General features: G+C 38.2%; 1 protein-coding gene across 3 annotated transcripts in view; it reads right to left on the bottom strand.

Annotated features, from left to right (window-relative positions):
• Positions 1 to 833: 833 nt before the first annotated feature.
• Positions 834 to 27,565, bottom strand: part of shq1 (SHQ1, H/ACA ribonucleoprotein assembly factor) — a 36,633-nt gene continuing 9,901 nt past the window's right edge. For all 3 annotated transcript variants that reach the window (XM_084129455.1, XM_084129457.1, XM_084129456.1), the window contains 5 exons: positions 26,634 to 26,791; positions 25,001 to 25,054; positions 18,084 to 18,207; positions 13,623 to 13,743; positions 834 to 1,725 (listed from right to left, as the gene is read on the bottom strand). In XM_084129455.1, the coding sequence (XP_083985581.1) occupies positions 1,107 to 1,725; positions 13,623 to 13,743; positions 18,084 to 18,207; positions 25,001 to 25,054; positions 26,634 to 26,791 (1,076 nt within the window). In that variant the 3' untranslated portion in view covers positions 834 to 1,106. The remainder of the gene's footprint in view (positions 1,726 to 13,622; positions 13,744 to 18,083; positions 18,208 to 25,000; positions 25,055 to 26,633; positions 26,792 to 27,565) is intronic.

The following is a 27,565-nucleotide window of genomic DNA, read 5'->3' as shown; positions in this document are numbered from 1 at the left end:
TTATCTTCTCAATTTCCACTTGCACATTACACAATCCCCCATCTATCCGCCTGACAAGTGCTTCCCTGTTTATCTCGCCTCTCCCCGATTGATCTGTTTTCACCCGACTCCTCTATTCAGGACCGATCAATCAATTCAATCAACTGCACTCAAAACCAATGCAAGTGGAGCAGATCTGATCAAAATTGGATTTGTGTAACAGATAGAAAGAAATAACATTATACATTACAAAATAATCTTTAAGAACTTCACATAGCAATTGAAAAAACCTTTAGAAGCACAAAACAATAAATTAGCACGACAAAAAACAAAATGGCACCCAACAATACATGTCTTTAGTTGGATGGTAACAGAAACTTTTTCTCAAGAGAGGGCTGTAACTAAGATTTCCTGTCGACATACCACCACCCCCACTTTATGCTATCGTCAAACGACCACCACCTACTCCTTGACTTCCAAAGGAAATGTTAACGTGCAACATGCTAATCTCACATTCATCAGAAGGGAGAACTAACACGCGCTGGATGGCGCTTCACCGCAAACAGGATGCATGTAAATAACAGAAGCATCACAGACTGCAGAAACTCACTGCAAAAGATCAGTTTGTACAGACAAAAACCCTAAAAATCTCTCTGAAGTACCACAGGAATGCAGACGTTTGCCTTGAACGCGTATTTCTTTGAAGACGACCCTGTATATATGACTGTTTTTTTGAGTAAGCCTTTAAATAGTATGAATATGCTTAAGGTATCTTTAAATGCTTTTTATACATTTATACACACACAGATATACACACACTTGGCATAATGTAAAAAGCAGCATATACAATAAAATATAAGTAAAACTTTTTTATTGCTATATTTTGCAACAAACTAAACTCCATAAAACAAATTAAATGTGAGCAAAAAATTTACCCAGAATTACACAAATGTACAGTGGGTGGAAAAAAAAGTCTTATTTTCAAAAGCAGCGACACTGCCACAAATAAAACCATCATTTTTCCCAATATAAATCCATGAAAAAGCAGAAGCTCTTAAATAGACTTAAGGATACATCCGTTACTCTTAGTGTGAAGGAATCGTAAAATCCAAGCAATAATGTTTCCACTACGGTCCTTCTTTTACCACTGTAAGAGGAAGATCTCCATCATCGTCACTGTCCAATTCATCAGTGCTTATGATACGCAGTGGATTCCTCTGAAGGCACGGATCAAGTAGCTCTCTGCTGGTTGCTGCTTTCGTGGTGTCTCTTTCAATCTCAGCTGCACACCGATGGTAATAGTCTCCCTCTCGCTTTCGCTCTCTCTCTCCCTCGGTGTTACTGCCGCTAATAGAGCGTCTTCCCCGAGGCACATCCTCCTCAATCGTCAGCCCCTCCTCCAGCCTCTCTCCCAGCTCTTCAATCATCCGTCTGGACTCAACACGGAGGGGGGAAGCTTCAGTCGGGGCTTCTTCCTTCAGAACCTCACAGATGACCTGAGGTTCAAGAGGTCGGAATTCTGTTTGGTCATTTTCTGTCCTTTTTTCAGGTTGCGTTTCTTCAGGCTGCTCTTCTTCACTCTCTTCCTCAGAGTCACTGCCACTGCTGGAGTCCTCCTCTTCTTCTTCTTCCTCCTTCACCGCAAGTTCAGCAGCTAGTTCAAGTAACTCCAGCTCCAGTTCTAGATGGTTTTTCTGCAGTTTGGCATTCCGCAGGGGTTCGGCTAGTGCGAGCACATGCTTGGATCTGGTGAAGAAAAAAGAAACAATATTTAACGCTTTATTTTACAGTGTCTTTGTTATATGCGTTACATGTACAGTAGTTATACATATAATATATAGTAATAATCCTACATTCTGTATAATTATTACTTGCAACTAACCATAAACCAAACCCTATTCCTAACCCTACAGTAAGCACATGTAGTTAATTAACATTACTCAGTACTTAAATGTATAATTACACTGTAACAAAGACACCTTAAAATAAATTAAAAAATGTAGCTCAACAAAAGAAGATATATTTGTTACTGGACTTCTGCATCTAATAAGAGATTGTTATTCCACCAAGGAGCTCACGGTCAATTTATGACAAAATATATTGAAAGATGCATGTATACTCAAATCAAATGTACAATGATTATTTTTCCATGGACCACAAAATGAGATTAATTCATTATAAGAGTTTTTGCAAGAAGTCTCTTATTTTCACCAAGGCTGCATATTGTGAAATATTAATGCAATTTAGAATAATACAATTTAAAACTATTTTATAATATAATTTATTCCTGTGATAGCAAAGCTGAATTTTCAGCAGCAGTCATTTACATGCACACCAGTACACTGATAACTCAAATAAATCAGGAATAACCTGTTGTCCGTATTTACATGCAAACCAATAACCCGTCAACACAAGTAAACCACGCCTATAAGACTTTATTAATGAATCAGGTTATTTCCCGGTAGTGACGTCAAAGCATAATAATTTGCGTATATGACACAGAGTATTTATTTTATTATGTTGATTGTGATGTCAAATAAAGCATTAAAAACTGAAGAAGAGAACTGCAACATGTCAGCGGCACAATTACGGCTCATATATTATCCTCTCATGCAGTTACAGATACAGCATTTTGACTGTACCACCACTTCTGCTGCAAGAGATTAAGAAAAGAGTGTGATCAAGAAAGAGTGAGTTTGCAATCCATTTCCTCCTCCCTTACTGTAAAACACTCGCTCTGTCTGGATGCGTTTAAATCCCATTCCGGTCACATATCACGCATGCGCACTTCAATGAGCCGAAAGAAAGCAGGTTAATGCGTTTACATGCTGGACAAAAATCTTGCTGTGACGATCGGTTTATTCTTAAGCCATTTATGACCTTATTCCGATAAAGGAAAACGGGTTAATGCGTTTACATGATCATGTGCATTGTCGCCTTAAGCATAATCATGTTAAAAACATGATCCTTAATCCTTCAGAAATCATTCTAATTAAACGAGGATTTGGTGTTCAAGAAACATTTCTTATTATCAATCTTGAAAACAGTTGTGCTGCTTAATATTTTTGTGGAAACCATGATGCACTGTAACTTTTGACCCATTGAATGCATCTTTGCTAAAAAAGTAGGCTGTTAATTAAAACAAAATCGTATTGACCCCACACTTTTGAATGGTAGTGTAACCTTTGCATTCCATTAAAGAAAGAAAACCATACAGGTTTAAAATGACATGAAGGTGAGTAAATGATAACAGAATTTTCATTTTTTGCTGAACTAATCCTTAAATAATTATTTTACAGGCAACATATTTTTTGTGAACCACAAAATTGGGTTTGGCTGTTGAGCGAAATATGTCAGAGGATATTTTAGTATTCAGTTCACAATACAGATGTCTCCATGGCTACTGTAGGAAGAACTCTAGGACTTCAGCACATGCTTATCAGCTAGAGGAGAATTCATTTTAAAATAGACACTTCAAGCACGTTTTTATAATGACAAAGACTAACTAGACAAAACTAAGCATGCACGTACTTGCCCTGACAATTTAACAAGGGAAGTAGAGATAATCTGAAAATTAGGGAATACTCATGGCTCGTGAATTTTAATTAGATGATGCAACATTCAGCCAGTAGTCATTGCAGAATATATATATATATTTTATTTTTTTTAATTTATATATATTTTGTCATTTTGTGAATATGTAATGCATGCAATATTAAGTGTCTGGACACCAAAATAAATACATCAATCAGAGTTTCACTAATATTGCATTCCGCCACAAAGTTCCCCTGGGGAGAAGCAATATGCAAAGCAACCTGACAAAGCTTCCCTGAGAAGAAAAAAATATATATATTGCTACAATACACTCAATGCAAAGATCCCAGTACTACAAAGGGCCTTGAGGCATACATTATTCATGTAGCAAATGCGATCGGGTGCTGCCAAAACTCAAGTGGCTACCATTCAGACTTGCAAGCCGCTCAAATCCTTCATCACCATGGTGATTAGCGAGCGGACGGGGTGCTGGGGTTTGAGGTCGTGGTCATTCACAAAAAGGATAAAGCGTGCGAGTCTGAGCCGCCCTGTCTCTATTGACGTGGGTCGCTGAACTCTGTGCTTCAATTAACACACCGCTGAGAACCAAGATGCCTTGTTATCACCGCACAGGCCTAATGATGTCCCGGGCCGCCAGCGGACAGGGATTCCTAGCAGGAGAGCAGTGCTACAGTCTCAGGAGGATACTGTGTACACACAACGCTTTAGTCACAAGTATGCCTTCAGAAAGTGTTTATCTAAGATAAAGAGGCAGACTGTGATATGTCAAGGAGAAGTCATGGTTAGAAGGAGAGGCAAAACTGGTTTGACACTTTTCAGTGGCTTTACAAGGTGAATGACATGACATATACAAACAGGCCTTGTATGTGTTATAAACACTTTTTTGAGAAAACCCCAAATGAAATGTCCTTACAATCACATAGATATCACTGAAATGGATGTCTTTAGAAAAGTAAACAGAAAAATGTAAGTTCTGTGTACAGGGGAGCAGCCGGCACTTTTTTTTTTAAGGCAATCTGAATCTGAACAGAAACTGCTTGTGCATCAATTCAGTCAATGTTGTATCCTAGACCTACACTTCTGTTCAAACGTTTTTGGGCAGTAAGACTTAAAAAAAAAAATATATTAATAATTTTATTCAGCAAGGATGCATTAAACTGATAAAAAAAAGTGACAGTAAAGAATTTTATGTTACCAAAATGTCAATTTTTCAATAAATACTGTTCCCTATGTTCATCAAAGAATGTATAACAGTTTCCACAATATATATTAAGCAGCACAACTGTTTTTAACATGAGCAGCAAATCAGCATATTACAATGATTTCTGAAGGATCATGTGACACTGAAGACTGGAGCAATGATGCTGAAAATTCAGCTTTTCCATCACAGAAATAAATTACATTTTGAAATATATTTAAATAGATCTCATAGATTTCAAATAGATATATTTCAAAGCATTCTGCACACTCAGAAACAGCATGTTTTCCAACACCTTATGAAAAAAACGCAACTTGATCCTACAGAATTAGTCAATTACAGGCTGATCTCGAATCTGCCTTTTCTGTCAAAGATATTAGAAAAAGCAGTATCCTCACAACTGTGTTCCTTTCTTGAAAGAAATGATATCTGCGAGGATTTTCAGTCCGGATTTAGACCGCACCATAGTACCGAGACTGCTCTCGTTAGAGTCACAAATGATTTGCTCTTATCATCCGATCGTGGTTGTATCTCTCTATTGGTGTTACTTGATCTTAGTGCTGCTTTTGACACCATTGACCACAACATTATTTTAAATAGACTAGAAAACTATGTTGGCATTAGTGGAATTGCACTAGCATGGTTTAAATCATACTTATCTGACCGTTATCAGTTTGTAGCAGTAAATGAAGAGATGTCTTATCGATCACAAGTTCAGTATGGCGTACCACAAGGCTCAGTACTAGGACCGCTGCTGTTCACTCTGTACATGCTACCATTAGGAGATATCATTAGGAAGCATGGCATTAGTTTTCACTGTTATGCTGACGACACTCAGGTGTACATTTCTTCAAAACCTAACGAAACTTACCAATTCACAAAATTAACGGAATGCATAGCTGATATAAAAAATTGGATGACTAGTAATTTCCTACTTCTAAATTCTGAAAAAACAGAGATTCTAATTATTGGACAAAAAACTAGAATACTGTCTAACACTTGATGGCTGCTCTGTTAAGTCTTCGTCGTCGGTTAGGAACCTGGGTGTGATACCAATCTTTCATTTGAAAGTCACGTGTCTAGTATCTGTAAAACCGCATTTTTCCATCTTAAAAATATATCTAAATTACGCCATATGCTCTCATTGACAAATGCGGAACAATTAGTTCATGCGTTCATGACATCAAGGCTAGATTATTGTAATGCTCTACTGGGTGGTTGCCCTGCACGCTTAATAAACAAACTACAGCTGGTTCAAAACGCAGCAGCTCGAGTTCTTACCAGAACCAGGAATTATGACCATATTAGCCCAGTTCTGTCAACACTGCATTGGCTGCCTATTAAACATCGCATCAATTTAAAAATATTGCTGATTACTTACAAAGCACTAAATGGTTTAGCTCCGCAGTACTTGAGCGAGCTCTTAACGCATTATAGTCCTATAGTCTATTGCGATCTCAAAATTCCGGCCAGTTAATAATACCTAGAATATCAAAATCAACTGCTGGCGGTAGATCCTTTTCCTATTTAGCACCAAAACTTTGGAACAGTCTTCCTACCATTGTCCGGGAAGGAAAGTCCTGAAAGATCTGAAATCATCTGACCAGCTAAAAAAATTAATGAAAAAGGTTCCAGTGTCTGAAATCAATGTCATTATTTGTCCCTTGCTATTTATTTTCAGTAGCTTTTTTAATCTTTATGAGGGAATTTTTCCAAAACCATTTAACTGAAATTATTAGTAAACAAACAATTATGGCTGTTCATTATGTAAATCAACATCAAATATCTATAAATAATAGGCTAGCCCAAAACACAAATGCTCTGCTGGAATACATTTTAAATAATCCTCCAGTCACAGTTTGTAGTAAATGGGAGTGTTTTACCCATGTTCAGTGGTTTTCCCCCCAAAAAACCCCACTTCTTATTAACAACACCTGCTTCTGAGACCGTGAATACAGATATCTGCAGGTTCTGGTCACTAGTGGCTCATAACTACAATATTATTATATATTAGATAACCCTGGACAAAGAAAATTCTCTGAAAAGCACCAAGTGCTCTCAGACGGAAAAAGACAGTTCATAAAACTATTAAGCACTTCCTGGAGTAATGTGGTTGGTGGAAATCCTGTGGCAGTGGCGGCGGCGTTTCAAACATTTGCCATATTCGTTTTCTCCCTGTGGGAAGTCATTATTGAGTTAGGATTGTAGAGGCTCGCTTGTTTTTTTTTTTGTCTCTATCTCTCCCTCTCCTCCTTCACTTCTGCGGTGAGAGAATGCACGCTTGCGGTGGAAAACAAAGGCCCCTTTTGGGGCGAAGGATAATGTTGTACACAATTCAGTCATTACGATGACACTGTTGTGGTTCGCCTTAATTAACCGAGAAGGGGCGGCTTTCAAGGTTGGGAGAAGGGGGAAATAAAAACAAGCCTGCCGCAACAAAGACACACTAGAGGCAGCTTGAGAAAATAGTGGAGACCTTTATGTCTAGAGAGATGGGGTGAACCTGTGGTGAATTACTCGTCTACTTCAGACAAAGCTCTCAGGCTGCGTCTACATTAAGCTCTTAAGATATACAAATCAAGGACACAAGGACGAAATGTACCTCTGCCTTTTTAATGAGATTAGTCTTTTAAAGCATTTAAAGTGGCATAAGACCACATTCACAGATTATCACAGATTCATGAAGTCACTGAAACGAAGTAAATGATTCATTATAAGGCTTAACTGTGAGTTGAACACATTTCAGTCAAGTCCTTACCACATTTACGTTCATTCATTTGGAGGGTTCTTTTATTCAAAGTGACTACATGAATGGTCCATTCTAGGTATATATTTTGCAAATTGGTGGCATTGCTTCATTCAGCCTTTTGCATATTACATGAGAGGATTCTGGAGACTGGAAGCACCGTCACAGCTAAGACTGACATTACAAGCCGAAGTGTTCAAATGCCGCTAAACCACACACTGAGTGTGAATATGATCCACTTATCTGTTTGAGCTCTAAGACCGGGATCACTTTCCTCACACCAGCGGGACACTTCAATCCTCTCTCTCTCTCTATCTCTCTCTCTCTCTCCCCCACTCTCTGCATCTCAGAACCGCGCTCAAACAAGAACATGTTGATCACATATTATTGTAGCCCAGTTTGTGCTGAATACAGTGTCATGAGACTTTAGCCATTAATATGTTTATAAGCAACAGAAAAAAGCGCAAAAATTCTCAAAACACCCTCAGACCCCAGAGGGTTAATGTAGTTGGCTACTGTCACTAAAAACTCCATAAACTATTTTTTTCACAGTACACTCGCGCTTTCAATGCAGCCATTCACTGGATCACTTAAAGACAAGCCACAGGCACAGACTCTCCCGGTGCTCGCTATGACCCGCCTCTCCCGCTATTAATGCACTTACATGATGAGAATAAACCATCTAAAACGCTTTGAATAATCATACTACTAAAACTAAATGTGTTAAGGTGATTTAAATAATGTTTGTGCTTTCACTTTGATGAGTTCCGCTCCAGCGCGTCCGTGCTTCATTTGATCAATGCAATCAATCACAGTTCTAATCGTCTGAATGACTATTCCCAATCTTAAAAGTTAGTTCATCCCAAAATTTTAATTCTGTCTCCATTTACTCACTCTCATGTCGTTCTTGCATGCCACGCACACATTTGAACATCCGTGTTTACCCAAGTATTTGCGTTGTAAACCAGTTTATCATTACAAAGCCCTTGTGTCTCTTCAGATGATTTGGATATGGATTAGACTGCTCTACGGATTATTATGATGATGCCTTTATGACCTTTTTTGGATCTTTTGACATGAGGGTGAGTACATGAAGACAGAATTTACAATTTTGGTGAATTATACCTTATAAATACAGTAAGCCGAGTCTTGGATATCATATCATTTGCATCACCGATACATATCGTCGCATTTTTATATTGCGATATCTCGACATAATGTATTGTTACGCCCCTACTTGATTGTGATAATCAAACTATTAAAAGTTTTTGCAATTTGGTTGTCGAATACTTACACATGAAAATAATTTGTATCATTATTGGTTATAAAAAACAACATTTAAATCAGCCTTTACTTAGTAAACCCCTATTATTTAGACAAATTTAGTTACAGAATACATCAGTCATAAGTGACAAAGACACCTGCAGGTACTTCTATATAGTCCAGTCCAACACTATTAATTACTTTTTACAATCAAGATGCAGTCATTCCCCATTTTTTCCAAACACACCCAAGCTGATCAGTACGTTCATAAGTAAACCTCTCGAATCGGATGGAAAGCCAGTGAAATGTCAGAGAACAAAACCAAAAAGGTCACGATCAAACTCAAAGCCATCCAAACTCAAGTGACAGCAATCCTTAATAACCTAAACAGTGCTAACCAGCACACACACACCAAACCGAAATATTTTAAGCCTGATTTCCCTCAATGCTAGAGAGGGATTTCACAATTCACTTGGCTACTGATGCAAGAAGTGAAAACACAGTTTGTGACACTAACACTAACTGACAACAGTAATGTCCACTCTGGGGCAACTGACCACAAAGCTTTACGAAACCCCTGACCCATGTGGCCCCTGGAGACCTCTTTACCCTCAAGCAAGGGGCTCGAGTCCCTGGAGAAAAACAGTTGGCTGAGCGTCAATACTCTGACAATGTGTCGTTTCTCAATGTCAGAGAAAGCAACTTTCTCATCTTGTCAAAAGATAAACTCTTAAGCTCACCTTTAATAGGTTGCCATGGTTTCCGTTCGGAATCCGACTGACCCAATTAAGGAGTTTGAACACAAAGGGAAAATGAAAAGCAAGGCTCTGTCAGATAACAGCTCCATTGCACTTAGTGAAACACAGTAAGTTCCACCTTATCTTATCTGCTTTCTGAACTGGCCGAAGAGTCGACTCACTGGAATGATTCTGGATGCTGGATGGGGGGGGAAGAAAAGATAAGAAAATGCCAGTGGTCTCAGAGTATGGCATCAGCGGCACACATTGAAGCCACATTGAAATGTGCAGCAAAACCTCATCTGCACTGATTGTAATTGATTGCAGAGCTGCTGTAAGGTGACTTTTGAAACGGAGGACAACTGTATATATTGTATGGAAGTTTTGCAAGCTTAGCTAATGTCTGTAGGCAAAACATGAGTTTTCTTTTTGTACAAACGAGTTGTTTTGCAGCCTCTCTAGAGCACAGAGATCATTCCATGCATACATTCCAAGATATTTGCTAATGCAAAACTGCTTTTCTTTCTCTCCCCCGTGTCTATTGTTTTGAACACGTATGAACCTCAGAACACAAACAAAAGGAAACTATTTTAGTGGTCTTTAGTACTTTTCATTCCCAAACTTGCAATGTTCCCGTTTACCAACCAAGAGTGTGCTAGAAATTCCCCTATAAGTTAGTAAACAAATTCAAATGCTACAGTATACTAAAATAAATAAAAATGATTTTTCTAATTAATACCATCCAAATGGAACATATGCATCTATCATTTACTTATCCTCATCCAATTCCAATTCAATTTTTACAGTGGCCAAGGAATGTCAAACTCCAAAGAAAAACTCCATTCAACTTCCTATATTCCTTAGTCTTCTGAAACCTCTGAAAACTTTTATAGTGCATTTTCATTCTTTGTGAAGCTTGGCAGTCTGTAAAAAAACCCCAAAAAAAACAAAAAAAAAAACAAATGCAGGTTTGAAACACCTTGACGATGAGTAACTCATTAATGAATATTACTTTAATAAACAAGTTAGGACATATAGGTTCAGCTAAGGTAAAAAGTTGGGAACATCTGCAATAGCGGATGGATATGGGACAATTTGTCAGACACTATTCCAACCATACACAGAAGGACTGAGTGACAGTGGCGATTGTCAGGCATATTGCCATCAGAATGTCAAACAATGATTCATTGAGCCGTGTCAGTCAAAAAGGCAGAAAGAGGAGTGTCCAACTCAATCCACTTTGTTTCGTTGTTGATCGGAGGGCCAGTACAGAGATTTAAATCACACCTGAAGTCTTTAAGACGTCATAAATTTGAGCATGACATTCCGGCAGTCTGGAAGACTTCAAGAGTGAGAAAGCTGGTCAGATTGGAGAGAGACAATATAAATCATCCCTCAGGGGCAGCGTTTATTAATCCCAGCATTCATCACAAGCAGCTGATCGTGTCTGACTGCCGATACGAGATTTGAGGAGGAACTGCTGCCACAGATGAGACTGGATAACATCTATAATCCAGAGATCTCACAAAGGCTACATTCACACAGTCAGGGGCAAATTCACTAAACCACATTTCATGTCAAAAAACCTTTAGGAACAGGATGAAGAATTGCAATTCAAAATTGGATGCAAGTAGAATGAGGTAAAATAACATTTTAATAAACGTATATGCTTGTAATTTTTAACTAGAAAAGCCAAGTTTGGATGCTGTCTTGATGAGGACTCGTTTTGAAAAAGCTAAAAAAATCCTTAAAGTTTTACGGTTTGGTAGATAGAGCGATGAAAGATAAGACAGACAGACAGAACGATGGATGGATGGATTTCAATGTCAGAATTTTGATCAATCCATCCATTGTTCTTTCTGAATTTGAAAGCTATCCATCGATAGACAGACAAAAAGAAAGATAGATGAATGGATTTTAAATTAAGAAGTTCCACCCATTCACCGATCATTCTATCTATCTATCTATATGTATGGATGAATGGATGGATTTCAAATTCAGAATTTTCATTCATCCATCCATCATTCTTTTGTTTTCAAATTCAAAATTTTCCATCCATCCATCGTTCTTTCGTTCTATTTATCTGTAAGTCTGTGGATGGATGAATGAATGGATGGAAATTCTGAATTCTGAACAATTTTGCATTCTAAAACAAGACTGACAACTGCATTTTGCCACTGTGTGAACGTAGCCAAAGATAACTCGCTCAGATAACTAGACTGGGGCGTCCTTCTGGAAGGAGATTTTCTGTAAGAGAAAATTGTTTAAATAATCTGACAGAGGATATGTCAGATGTTGAAAACGCTGTCACAACAAACCTGCTATGATAACGGAGTTATCTACACAAACCAGAGCAGTGGGGATTTGATCAAATGCTCCAGCACTTAAAAGGAGGAGAAAGTCTCCTGCAGTCACTTCCCATGACAAGAGGGGTTTTGTCTCAACTCAAAGGAAAAGTTTACAGCACTGTTTCAAGACAAATAAAGATACTCTAAAAGGAAGCAAACTGGAAATCAATTTTCAGTGTGATGTTGAGAGATGTCAAACGCCTCAAGGCAAGTATGACTAAGACACATCAGCGGCACTAGAGTGCTGTCACAGATCCTGCAAGCTGCGCCTTTCAACAGCTCTCCGGTCTGTTTTTCCTCAGTTCTGTTCAATAAAGTACCAAAAGAGGGAGAGGAACAGAGAAACACAAGAACTCAATTGCAGGTCAATGATATTGATGCCTCAGATGATGCATTTAGTGATCGATGGAGAACCCTAAGGACACCTTTTTCCCTGCCTTTTAATATTTTATGTCCATTTTACTTTAAATATAAGAGGAAGGGAATAAAGACATGATAGTGCTTTGCCTTATTTGCCCTTTTGCTTTTTCTTCTCCGTAACTAAGAGGCCCAGCAAGAGTGACTGAATTTTCCAGCACATTGACAGTGGAACTGTTCAGTTCTCTATGGACCACGGACAAAGAGTCTCTGTACCCACCTCTGCTCTCTCCGTCTCTTTCCCTCATTTTCTCCCTTTGTCTCACTGAGAAAATAGGCACATTTAAACTCTGCCATTTTACACATCCATTATTAATTAGCTGTCAAGGACATTTTCTTGCCAGAAAATCTACACTTTGGCAAAACACAGGACTGAAAAATGTCTGCGTAATCCCCGCAGGACGTTTATCGCATCTGGGCACCGGGCCTACAATTTCAGAAGCACATTTTTCAACTGGACTCTTTATAGACAAGCGTACGACTTTAGCTGAACACCAGCCGGGAAGCAGAGTAGATCTCATTACTGAATTATGCTATAGTTCGCATTTTAAACATGGAAGTGATTAGAAAAAATGCAGAGCACAATCATGATTGCGATACCATTCATCATGAATCAAGTTCAAGCACTGTGGTTCTGTTTAACTAACTAAGACTGAACTAAAACAAAAAAAATATGAAATGGACCGTTTGGACTCTCATAATAAACTTCATAATTTGTGCCATATTATTGCTTGCTGGTTTTAGGCACTCTGTTTCACATTGTGCCTAAGAAGGTAAATCTCACCAAACCTGACAAAAACATTTATGGAGCTTCTCTCAACCCAAAAAAGAAACAAATAATAAATTATTTTGCCTAAAGAAAATATAGCCTATTTTAGCGACCATTTTGACATTTTCATGACAATTTCCACGCAAATTCTCATTACCGTAATGCAAAAAAATCTCATAGAATATAATACGAATTTTTAATTAAAAAAGTTATTTAAATATGTTACATACTAATTATATACAACATTTATAGTTTAATTTAAAAAAATTTCATGGTAGTAATAGTACTTTAATTGATGTGGTGAAAATGTGGTTAACCGTCATGGAAATGTCAAAATGCAGGAATCTCTCTTTATGCGAAACAATTTCTTATTTTCATCTTTTGATTTTGGTGTGAAATGTGACCTGGACTTGATATTGCGAGATTCTGAAAAACCTCTTACCCCTAGTAAAATCACTATAACGCTATCTCTTGTGACTCACTGCTTTAATGAACCTGCGGTTTAGCTCTCAGCAGGGATTCATCAACACGGCATGAATAGCAGATGGTCAGATTTTGGACCTAGTTCATTTCAGGTTGGCTGATTCAGGCTGGACTGGACCGAACATACTTGATCCTCTGGATCCAGATGCAATAGTCCGTGATGTAGAGGTCATTGAGGATATAGGCTGGATCGTTCTCCCGGAAGATCTTATGGATGGCTAGCAGACATTTCAGGATGCAGGCCTTCCCTGTGACAAAGAAAACATGCACTGAATCAGCCTAAACACAGAAGTATGCGTTTATTAGTGAGGTTTATGCTTAAACCAGCGGGGAAACAAAAACTTAACTGAATCTATGAAAATAGTTTGCCATTATTTTTTTTAATAGTAAATTCATCTTTATTTTAAGAATCCTTGGAATTCCTTCCTTTTTTGGAGATTTTTTTTAAGCAGTAAAGACAGTGGAGTTAGTGATTAACTGCAACTATTTTGGAGCAAAAAAGGGAAATCTGTGCTAAGCAGATGCTTTTTGAGATGATTGTATTTTCCGTCCTGGCAGATGCTTCCACAATACACAAAAAACACACCCACATACACACAAACACCTTAAGGGCACCATGCAGCAGCAATGATATTTGTTGTCATAACACCCGTCTCCCAAATAAGGTGCAAAAATATCCCCTCAGCGCAATGCAACGGGCTCAGTTGTGAAGCGAAAGCAGGACCCCGAGGATTCTCGAGCTGCCCACAGAATAGCCTGGCAGCCGGTGGAGACATTCCAGCCGCCTCAGAAAACAAACAGTGCACTCGCACCGAGGAAAGCCTTACACAAACATTTGGTTCCCATTTAAGCTGGAGCTCTTACCCAGAGCAGCCGCAGTGGCTTCCAGCTTCAGGACATGCGAGAAAAACTCCAGGAACTTGAACCGTACTCTGTCTTTCTCCATTCTTCCTCCCTCTCTCGCTTTCTCTGACTTTCATCCATCTATAATTGAAGGGTTTTCTACTTTTCTTCACTGCTCCCTGGGAGAGTGGAGGAAAAGAAAGCTTTTGGATTCTTCCGAAGACCAGCTGTGGGACTGTGCAGTGCAATGTGTGCTGGGTTTAGATTGCATGTTGAGCCAGTTAATCATGTGCTGCAATCAGGCGTCTCAGGGGAAGAAGTTGAGGAGAAGAGAAGAAAGAAGAGGAAGAGGAGGAATGGGGTGACAAGGTGAGATTTGGGCCCTGGAAGTTCAGATGGTAAAGGTCCACAATCTCGCAAAGCCTGCCCAAAAATATGCCTAGGTCATATTTCATCCAAAAATTCAAAAGAAAGTAAAAATAAATAAAAATTGCATTAAGAAAATAAAACCCATTATCAGTCTTTCACTAGCTACTATCTTGATTTGTGACATCAAATTCACTGGTAAAGCTTCTACTATAATATAATGATATATTTGTGATTTATATGTTACTTGCAAAACATGTGTCATCAGTATCGCTACTTTTAAGGGGAGAAAGATGTCTGTGCTTAATTGTCATGAGAATATTGTAAAATGCCTAACAAAATAAAAGGTCCATCAAACAGGCTTCATATTTTTCTTTGATTTTGGTGTGAAATATGACCTGGATATGTTGTTGACAAACTTGGTGAGATTCAGCGTTAAACCACCAATTTATTAATCATACAAAGGGTGACACTGACTGCTGTCTGTGTGGAAAAACCTCACACGAGTGAACAAAGGAGCAATACTCGTGAAACAGCTGCAAAAATCACATTAAAGAACATTGACATCAAATTATGCCGCATCAAATGGCCTACATCTATCATCGTGAATACGGCAATGTACTTTTTAAGATTGATCACGTTGGCTTAAAGATGACAATTCATGCCAAGGAAAACAATGAATCTCAATAAGCTACGACAGAACAAAACAAAAAAAACAAGCACTGATTGATGTAAAAGAGCTTTTTTACAAAATGCCATGAAAATGAACCTGCTTCCAAACCAAAAGATAAAACGATGTATACTACCATTTGAAAGTAAAATTGTTCAAAAGTTACAGTAAAGTCCTTTGTTACAAACTATTTCTATTTCAAATAAATACTGTTCTTTTGAAGTTTATCCTCAAAAAATGTAAAAAAATATATATCATTGTTTCCACAAACACGGTTTTCAACATTGATAATAAGAAATGTTTCTTGAGCAGCAAATCAGCATATTAGCATGTAATTCAGCTTTGCCATCACAAAAATAAATAACATTTTTAAATATATACAAATAGAAAACAATTAAACCTAGAATTAAGCCTAGTACATATAAAGGGTATTTAACATGGCGCTATGGAGGTAACAACAGTAGCACCTCACTGCAGTACATGAGATCCAGGGGGCGGAGTTGGATCCAGATCTAAGGGGTGGAGATTGGTAGGTTTAGGGGTGGGTTTAGGGATCAGGGGGTGGAGATGGGTAGGTTTAGGTATATGTAATGTTCGTGTTCTGCAGTGAGGAGGACCATCTCGGTAACAATGGCAAAAAGTTGGGAAACACTGTGCTAACTAATAAAGCTCATACCGGTGCAGAGCAAAACAAGTGGAAACTGAATCCAAGCTATGCAGTTAAATGAAATAAAGGCATGCACCTGAACGTTCAGATTATATATGAGTGTTTATATTTGCCCACAGTGCATCTTTTAGGCCGTTATCCATAGTCTCCCTCCTCAATCTCCTTGAGGGCCGCTGACTTTAGCAGGATCTCTTGGAGAACAACCAGACAAGCTGCCAGAGGGCTGTTCAAATATTTACTCCTGGATAGCATTTCCATCACGGCTTTCCTCGTGCAGGATCATTAATGGGTTTGTTTTCCTACTACCTACAACTGTTTGCTTTCACAGCTGGTTAAACGAAGTGCCTCAAATTAGAGTACACACACATCAGATACACACCTCCATTCATGTTCCGCCGACAAATTAATTACCCAGGACAGTCAAGGTGTCACAGGATAGCCTGCTTTCCGAGGGGAGTCACACCGCTGTTACCGTTCATTAAAGGGGAGCCTTATTGCTTGTGAGGCTTTGCTGGTTGTAAATCTGATTTGACTGGATCATCATTTTTTTATCTGGTCTTTAGAGTCAACCTGAAAGCTAAACCGATCCTACTTACTTTCTTAATACCCATCCCTGGTCTTAATGGGAAAGGTTCAGTTGTGTAACATACTCCATTTCACCAGAATTTTTTTTATGTGTTTTTCATCAAAATTATTTTTTGCCTACATCTAAAAAGACTTCCCAGTTGACGTCTCCAAGTGCCTTTCTTTTTCAACCACTTGTCATAAGTAGACAAATTTTTCAATGCAAACAATGTTTCTTTATGAAATCTTCCATGAGTACTTGTCATTCTCAGTCAGTGCAGAAAGCTGCCAGTACCTGACATGAACCTGAAATCAGTGAAGTGTGATTTTGCTTATCTAATCTTGTTTTGTTATGTAGTCTCTGCTCTGACTTAACTTCTCAAATCAACCAACCTTGCTAATCCCAAACCTTACAAGCCCTTTAATTGAAGTTATTTATGAGCGCTAAAATCAACATGTGTTGGATAATCTCACCACACACGCCCCAAAATGTGTTTACACAGCGCTTCTGTCTCTCCCACAGATGGCTTCTTTGATTTAAAGGTTGCTCCTCTCGCAGAGATATCAAAGGCAACAGTGTCTACTCGGCAGAATCGCTGATTTCTTCAGAAGTGAGGAGACAACCCTCTCGGATTCCCTCATTCTTAACCCCCCCTCCCACTTACGCTGACAGAACAGCAAGACTAAGCACACCAAGACATGAGCAATCTGTTGACTGACTTGTCATGGAAAATGTCTTTTACCAAAGCACCCTGCTGATCAGGGAGGGTTATTGAGCGTGGTGTTAAATTTGGTCCAGAGTGAGCAACACCGTCTGCTGTGGGTAAATTTAGGTTGCCTGTCAAGCTCTTGTTGTCATTAGTCTCTTAAAGTCAACATGAAATAGCATTCGCAACTCACACTTCTGTAGTGTGATGCATTTCTGAGATTTACTGAGAACAAAATATGTGGGATGGGACTCTTTTACAATAAAAAAAAAAAAAATCTAAACATTCTTATTTTAGACTTGTTTTGATTTTTTTTTGTATTAATAATATTTCATATTCTGAATGTTATAGGCATAAAAAATAATTATGTATTTGTTGTATTAAAAAAATATTAAATGACTGCACTATAGAAAAGTCATTAGAAAAGTAAAATGACCTATAACAGAGGACTAATACAGTATCAACTAGTTTTTTAGCTATTGGTTACTAAAATGTAAAGACTTCAAAGATCTGCAACAAAAAAAAAAGAATAATAATAATATTATTATTTTATATAAACCTGCCTTTTTGGCGATATGAAGTTGAAAGAGATGCGCTTGCTTTCATTGGCAGCAGGGATTCTTGTAATGAGGTGGAAGCACTGCAGGGTTTACAGGGTGAGGATCAGGTCATGTGTTTAGTCTTGACCCTCAACCCGATCCTTTGGTGGCATGGAAATGGCTAAGAGGTCTGTTTTTAACTGGGAAATAAAAAAAGAGGGACAGGACTCACCAGACTGAAAAATGCAAGCAACGTCTTTCACAACTCTTGTGATCAGGGAGAAATGCCGATAGAGCGGGTAGCACAAAGTCCTCCTGCCGAAAGACACCAGCACATCTTGTACCGAGTGATACGTCTGTAACACACACACACACACACACACACAAGCGTGGTCTGTAAATTGCTCCAGATCTGTCTAGGCATATTACATCAATCATTTCTTAACTCCACTGGTAATTACAGCAAATTGCTCTAATTATTCCCAACGACTTCTCGTTTTATTAGCAGGGTAAATAGTAGGTCAACTTTTAAACACCTTGGCAAGCGGCGTTCTTAATTGTAGACAGTGTTTAATCGCTTGCCTCAGAGTTCTCTGTAGTCTAAGCATCAACAGACAAGTGCTTTGGGGGGAAAAACATGTCTTTATTCTCTCGCTTTCTCTCTTTTCTCTTTGCGTTTTCCAGCCTCCCACTCTACCTCCCCTCCGCTATTCTCTCAGCAGCTTGTTAAGAATGCACCCGGAGCCATTCTAGCATGTCATCATAGCTCATGCACTCCCCCAGGCTATTAAACACTGGTGTAAATAAGCCTGCTGAGGAGGGGGGGGTGTCTCAAGGAGCACTGGCTTTACAGTGGTTAGGCAAAACACAGGGTGGAGAGGAAGAGAAATGAAGGAGATTGAGAGGGGGGAGACAATGATAGGGTGTTGAGAAACTACATTAGCATTTCCTGAAGGAAATACCAGTGCTTGCAAGATAGCTGAAGAATAGCACTGAAGTTTTAGGACGCTTCAGTTTCAGGCCATTGTTCTGTGTAAATGAAATGCCTCAGAGACAGTGCTTTGAGTTCTACTGGCTGTGCATAAGAATCGTCACATAATGCAACACTGTGTTTGTAGCAGTAGGTGGCTTTAAATGGTTTAATAGATGCATGAATGAAAAGACCAATCACAAGTTAGTATGCAAATAACTGCAAGACAATCATAATTTGTCATACAAATATTTGAATGATGTTCAGTCATCATTTACTCATCCCATTTCATACAAGAGAAACGAATGAATCATTCAGCATGGATGAAACAATTAACATAAATAAATAAATAAATAAATAAATAAATAAATAAATAAATAAATAAATAAATGCCAGCGTGCTAAAAAATTATTCATAAATATAATAACAATTTTTACAAATATTTATATATAAAAATTCAAGACACAGAATTGCCATCAAGTTTATTGCATTGACCAAAATGAAACTAGTGACAAGAACCAAAGAGCCAGATAAATCCAACTTGTCAACAAATAATTCAACCTGGTTTTGTGAACCAGATAAACCAATTCATTGAAAAGAAAAGTTTCAAAATTGGCTGCTTTTCATGAACTCTCAAGGAGAACTATGTCAAGAGTGTTCAGTGAATAACATGGACAGAATGGTCTGTTCCTAGCACAAAACTTTCATATGATTTCAAATGGCTTATATAGGTCATATAGACTACTTTGTGAAATAAAAATAAAAACACATAGCAAACATAAGGCTGAAATGATCTACAAATCAAAGTTTTAACAGAGTCTGTAGGCAGAATAAATTGCAGAAGTTTAACACGAGTGTTAATTTTGACAGCAAATTTTGATTTAGTTTAAATCATATTTTAGTCATCTGAATTGTTTTAGTTTTAGTCTAGTTTTGGTTGACTAAATATAAGATTTTAGTCAACTAAATCAACAGTCGATATAGTCGACTAAATTCGAATGGGTTTAGTTCAATTGTAATGCATCAACTAAGCTTTTCTCTAAAATTTCAAAACTCATTACATACTCCTGGAGAAAACATCTATTAACCTGTTAATATGAAAGATAGTAAGGTTTGAACATGCAATACAGACACAGATTTAACTGATCGGACACATATAACATGACTATCTTAAAATTAAATAAAATCACTTCTCATAAATAAACAAGAACATGGTATTTTTAATCAATGATATATGCATTCTTTACAACAACTTGCATACAACATTCTTCATTCTTTCAAGCAGACATATATATTTGTATAAATATAGATGAATCCTTATTAAAGTTATTCATTCAAGATGTTTTTTTTGGTTTTCTGATTAACATTAATGACGGACAGCAGCAGGTTTAGACTGCTGTCACTTTAAAGGGTTAGTTCACCCAAAAATGAAAATTCTGTCAGTAATTACTCACCCTCATGTTGTTTCAACCCCGTAAGACCTTCGTTCATCTTCGAACACAAATTAAGATATTTTTGATTAAATCTGAGAGCTGGATCACTCTCTCTGGGCCTCGAGTTTTTTCACGTAGTGTTTTAACGTGCAACACAGACGCGCTGCGCTAAAACACTACGTGAAAAAACTCGAGGCCCAGAGAGAAGGAAATGAATAGTGGAATAAAGTCGTTATTTTGGGGTTTTTTTGCGCACAAAAAGTATTCTCGTCGCTTTATAAACTTAAGATTGAGCCACTGTAGTCATTTGGACTATATTAACGATGTCTTTAATACATTTTCTGGGCCAGCAAGTTATAATGTCTTAGAAGCCTATGAAGGAGTGATCCAGCTCTCAGATTTAATAAAAAAATATCTTAATTTGTGTTCCGAAGATGAATGAAGGTCTTACGGGGTTGGAACAAAACATTTTCATTTTTGGGTGAACTAACCCGACTTAAGGCCGACTGCACGGATCCATAATCCGATTATGTCACTTAAGACATAACCAACTGCGTTCAAGTGAATACTCACAAAATTATGCCAAAATGTCAGTTTTGGCGTGCATTTGTCCGTTAAATTTTTATTATTTTACAAAATAGTTTTGGAGAAGGCTTTTTGACCAAGACATAAAGGTTGAAGGTCAAGATCATCCTCAAGAATATCTCAACATATGTCAATGTTAAAAAAAAAAAAATTAAATGACTGCACAACAGAAAAGTGGAAAGATGTGAAAGATAGCTCAGTTGAGTAGGCCACTACTCGTGCACTAACGTCTGTGAGTGCACCCAAAACCGCATTGCATTAAGCTCTTTTTCGTGTCGTCACGGTTTTTTCAGATTATTCCATATGTCTGCTCTTCTCTTCCCCACGTTTACATTTTTGAACGTTTTATGAGACATGCAGCAAGTGTATGCCAACTTAGGTCCCAGCGTGTGGATCAGCACGTTACAATTCAAATGTGTGCATCCACCACGTAGGGCATCAGTTCACAAATCGTCCCTCCCTAACATTTTAGTCTCGTTTTTATCCGTTGACGAAAATGTCAATAGTTTTTTATCAAAGTATTTGTCATTAAAAACTGGTTATTTAGTTATTGTCTCATTTTTCATCAGTGAAAATATTTCGTTGACGAAACGAAATTAACATTGTTTAATACTTCAGAGGTCAGAGGTTTGGGACAAAACCCTAACACGAATGTTTGAGGAAGATCAATATAGAGCTGCTTTGCAAGCACTAAAAAGGAAAGAGTGAAAGAGGAAATGAGGGGGCAGAGGGTTTGTGTTGTTTTGTGTGTGTGTGAGAGAGAGAGCAGGCAGTTGGAAGATGTCATTACCACCCTTCCATTATCAGTATTGCAGCGGAGTGCTGGCTCTCAGCGCTGAGCTGGGAGAGGTGTCGGGTTACTCGTCCTCATTGTCACACTCACTGTGGAAATGTGGGGGATTAGGGACTGCTGCCGCCCCAGGAGTCAGGATACGCGTACACACGCACACAAAGCTTAGAGCTCTGTTAACCATACGCAAGCAGTTTAAGGTTAAATGTGTCCCTCGCTTTGGTGTCCACTATGGCACAGGATGGATTATGCTGATGATGAAAATGTAAATGCCTGTCTGCTACATTTCACTATACACACGTTTATGCAAATCAGGGATAAGCAAGAATAATCGAGTACTCGGAGACACCAATGATCAATATTTATTTTTCAATTTCTGCAGTAACTAATAGCCCAGAATGCACATCAGATGTGTGAATTGGTTTTTTTGTTGCATTTCAAATTTAGACCAATTAATTGGTGCAGGAAACTTGGTGTGTTACATCTGGGTAGGACAAGTGTTAAGAACATGCTTTTAAAAATGGCTGAGCTTAGAGATGGACAGTGGTGTAATCTGCATGTATTTTAATATCAGCAGTGGTTCAGAGGATGACAAATGTCTAATGTAATGTAACCAGAATGCTGCATACCCTTATCTTAAGCTTCTGTTCAGGTAAAATTTGCGATGTTAAGCACAAGTAGCGTCATACAAAGTGTGCAGTACTGTCTAGAGCTGCATCCATGAACACTCCCTTTATCATCCCTCGTATAACAAACCAGTGTTGTTTTAGTATTATTTATTTACTATTATAGCATTTATGAATATTTAGGGCCCAAGCCCTGAAAGGGCGAAGGCCCTATTGTTTTCGTAAGGATTATTTATATATTTTTTCTTTATTATTATTTTTCTTCTGCCTTTTTGCCACTTTTGGGGCCCTTAACATACTCAGAAACTCTTGAAATTTTGCACACACGTCAGAACCTGCGGCCATCAGGGCCGGACTGAAGCTGGTACCCGGGCGTGGTAGGGGGGCTCGACAGCGCCCCCTGGAATAATATGAAACTCAGTACACATATAGATCTCATCGGGCCGAACAACTTTCGTGCTCTAAGTTTTACAAAAGCCGTTATTTTTACCCGATTTGCTTCAAACTTTATGTGTATAATGTAGACACACGGCAGATGTAGACCTGTGAAAGTATTATTGATATGTTGCCATGACTGTTGCCATGGCAACGCATCGAACTTTAATATTCTTTTTTGATGCTTTTGAGACTCTTAGCATGCTTGAAATTGGATGAAACTCGACAGACACATCACATTTATTAGCCAGTAGACGTGCAAAGTTTCAGAAACGGGCGTGGCAGGGGGGCTCAACAGCGCCCCCTTGAACGGGGTCTGAAAACTTGGTCCATAGATCAAACACGCTTGCATGAATTAATATGAAACTCGGTACACATATTGATCTCATTGGGCCGAACAACTTTCCTTCGTTCAAGTTTTACGCCAGCCCAACAGGAAGTCGGCTATTATGGGTTGTTTGGAAAACGCTTGCTGTGGAATTTGATGTCCTCCTCCTAGAGAATTCAGCCGATCCCCACCAAACTCGTTGTGCATGAAGTCAAGACATTGAGGATGCTAAATTGTGGATGGATTTTTGATATCTCGAACGGTTTGGCCATGGCGAGGAAACGAATTTATGGCGAGAAAAGAGAGACAGGAAGTTGTATAACTTCTGCATACATTAACTGATCTTGATGAAACTTCAGCAGTGTGTTTGTGGTAAGAGGCCGATCAGATGGATGTAACTATTGTGAGTCAAAGTTATAGCGCCACCAACTGGCAGCAGGAAGTGTGTCACTTTCAAAATGCTTTTGACAAAAGTGGGGGGGTTAGTTTTACCTACAGTTTAAAAAATCAATACGTATATTGGTCTCATCGAGCCGGACAACTTTCTAATTTACAGTCATTATCTCCGAGCAACAGGAAGTCAGATATTTTGGTTTGAATGTGGATTTCTTTGCAAAATCAGCCTATGAATTTTTACCCACTCCTCTTAAATGGTTTATTTTATTCACACTAAACTTTTTCAACACGATGAAAATACATTAAAGATGCTAAATTGTGAACGGATAATAAATATCTCAAACGGTTTTGCTATGGTGAGGGATTAAATAATGTCAAAAAAGGAAAAACTAAAAGCCTCATATCTTCTAAAAATGTAATTATATATCATTTATTTCTATATAAAATTATACAAATATCAGAACTAAACCCATTTTATTCTTTTTTTCAATTTAATAATTGTTTAAGTTTAAAAACAGCCAGAATGTTTTTTTAGTCCAAAAAATAAATAAATCATGTCATTCATAGTGCTATACTGCCCTCTTGTGTTCAAAATCAGGTAGGCCTATTGTATCTATATAAAAATATACTAGGTATGTGACAGTGAGAGTATTTTACCACCGGTTAATCAACGGGTTAATCAACGTTAATCAATGTTGTGGAATATTTTGAGTGTATCATAAAATCAGAATAAGGTAAGACAAGTAATATATATATATATATAAAATATATATATATATATATATATATATATATATATATAAATAAATATAGCTGCGAGCAGCGATGAAGGGCCAAAGCCGGCGGCACCGCCACCCCGGAGCCTTTAAGTAACTAAAGGCACTGGGGTTGCGGTGCCACCGGCTTGGGCCCGTAATCGCTGCTCGCAGCTATATTTTGAATTGGATTTCTCTCTTTTTTTAATTTTCAACTATTTTGTTATGTGCATCTGATTTTTTTAGTATTTGTTTTTTTCTGTTTAATCTTCAGTTTTAGTAATTTTAGTGCTTCAACTGATTTCCTCCTAATGTTGAGAATTTATTCCATTCCATCATGATGACGCTGTATAGTGAAAACTGTGAAGGGAATAGTGAAATGAAGGAACAAGTCAGCAGTATCTTCATGAATGTGTAAAAATCTGTTACTTATGTTCTCTCATACATCTTAAGTTCAGCATGACGGACATGAGCAGAGGCAAAATGTCCATGTTTTGTTTGACCTTTCTTTCCACACTGACAGCTACTCTCACTTGTAGTATGAGAAAGTTTCTTGGCATTGTGCTGATGCTTACAATATTACTATAGCAACTGAAGTAGATACATGGGATATTGACTACATTGTTTGAACAAACAGATCAGATTTAATCACTTGCAGAATGGCAGAGCAGACGTTGAGTCTTAAAGCTCAGCTTTGAACAAAGCCAGAGTCTCCACATATGTGAACCCTGTAAGTTAAAATCTTGTTAACGGTCACTCACGCATTCATTTGTTTGTTCATTCCTTCAAGGCCATGTCGTGTTTTGTTATGCTGCTAAATGTATGACATACCTCCAGCCAGCTGAGAGTACCGCTGAGCTTCCTGATGGTCCAGGCTGACTCTACCTGGAAATCACAACAGCATTGATCAATATTGCCATCAACGATCCTACACTTTATACAAAACTGAACTATACTGATGTCAGACACTGTACACGGCAGGCTATATAAAGCTGGTCAAATTGTTAGCATAAAGCTGCTGTCACACTAGACTTTAAGCATGCCAAAATTTCTAGAGACACTGCAACAGTTGCAACAGTGGCATCAACAGTAGTATGATGCCACGCTCTTTTAAAAAAATGCAATTCAGCATATAATAAATGAACAAATGTAAAATATGTAATGTACTCTACTTTATTGCAATGCTGCATTTCTGCAGATTTAAAGTTTGCATTCTTTTATTTCAGCTAAGAGGTCACTCAGATCATCTATTAGTCATGTCTTTATGTGATATGAAATTGTAGGGCAGAGTTCACCAAACTTGAACTTTGGAACACAGCAAAATTCACATCAGCTTATGTTTTCTTGTTTTCTGCATTCGCATTCCTATGAATGGAAGTCAATGGAAGGAAAAGTGCAGTGTGACCATCCCTTAACTATGACTAGCAATTAACCAATATTAAAGTTTAATATTACATAAATCGTGTTATTCAGTAAATGCTACAATATTGACCATTGCTCAAAATACACTGATGTCAGAAAATGATTCATTTAAATTGTAATAATATTTAACAGTATTGCTGATTTTACTGTATTTTTGGTAGCATTTTATTTTACAGTCCCGTTCCCCATGTACATACTATGTACATATTATAGCAATTGCAATAACTGGGTAATAACTATGTACTAACCCCTAAACCTAACCCATGTAGTTCCCTTATATTACCCAGTACTTTCTTAGATAAGTGCACGTACTGTGTAAAAAAAGTATTTTTGATGCTGTGAGCATAAAATACTTCTTACCAACCCCAAACACATGAACGGTAGAGTACACAAAATAGTATCAAACTTCAGACATTTATCGGTTATCAGCCATAAAATAAGTATAATTAGTGGCTTATTGATATCGGCCAGAATATTGATATGGCGCATCCCTATTTTGACACTTTCCATTAAGTCAACAGGGATGAAAGAACAAGAATTAAGGAAAAGAGGGGAAATGTTGACGGATTCAAACTCCCGTCACTCACATGAGCACCACGGCTCACTGAGCACAAGCGCTAACCACAAAGACACAGCTCCAATGCTAAATTTATCACTTTAGACAAGAGAATGTTTTAAGAAGGTTTGATATGTCCTCTAGCTATTATGATTGAATGGAAGCCCAGATTTCTACTGTACATTTAACATATAAAGCTTGGGAGTCAATCCAACAGACCTCTTCAAAAACCGAAGCCCATGCAACATTCTATTACTTCAGTTTCGGAAACTGTGTTTCAAAACATAACCACCAATTTGATATTTTTCATATTTATTTTTTACAATTACTACCATGTGCAGTGGCCTCCAAAGAGACTATCTGGAAAACATTACAGGAATGTATAAACTTCCTGGAGCTTTATTGCATGTGAAAATGCCAGGACCTGCACGCCAAACCCACTTACTAGCCGAGAGAGTCATCTGTGGCATTCAAGCGTGCACTTACATTGTGCTCTCCCTCTGTAGTGCGCACATCATAGACATACGCCAGAATGATGTCCACCAAACCCAGCCAGACGTGGAAGCGCGCTTTCTTATCCAGTAAGTATGAACGGTTTGTGAATTTCCTCATCTGCTCCTTTTCCTCTTCTGTGAAAGTTATTGCTGAAAGCAAAGAGAGAAAAAGAGAGACATTCAGTGTTGTTTATCAAGTTATCTCAGGGAAGTACAGTAAAAAAGTCAATCTCTGACAAATTCTCCCCGAAAAACAAGTTTAAACGCAGGGCTCCAGCAGTGAATGATGGATGCCTCTGCTCCGCGGAGAGCTTTAAGAAACAAAAGCATGTTCGCCGCAATTATTTTTAAATCAGAGTCGGAGATGAGGCTTTTGAAGCATAGTAAAGTTACCGCACGGGAAGAGCAAAGTTACACAGCTTGATTGATGCCCTAAACTGACTTGATACTGCACCAGGGAGGAAGGAGTCGAAGGCAGGGCAGCGGGAGAGAGAGAGAGAGCGAGAGAGAGAGCAAGTCAGCACTTTAGTAGCAGCTGAAAGTGATCCCTCTCCTTGGCTTCAGTGCTGCCCCTGATAGAGCCCCTCGTGTGCATGCTTGCATGTCCATATAGACACACACACTTTAAGCCAGAGTTGGCAGAAGTCAAGCTCTGGCTCTGTTGGGATCTGCTGGATTCCAGCGACATGACGACTGAACAGCTCCCCCATTTTCTCTCTCTCTGACTACCTGATTTACCCTCACACAGCTGCCTCCGCCTGGCAGAAAACACTGACTCTTGAGACCAAAACCAGGAGCTGAGGAGGAGGGAGTTCAGCTCCACCCTAGCTCTTGTCTTCGCCTTATATTAAACTGATTCTGTGCCCAACTACTCATTGACAGATTCAGGGTTTTTTCTTCTTTTTTTGTGTATAACATAACTCT

Source organism: Abramis brama (genome assembly GCF_963993115.1).
Source record: "Abramis brama genome assembly, chromosome: 11".
NCBI classification, from domain to species: Eukaryota; Metazoa; Chordata; class Actinopteri; order Cypriniformes; family Leuciscidae; genus Abramis; species Abramis brama.
This window is presented reverse-complemented; position numbering and strand designations above follow the sequence as displayed.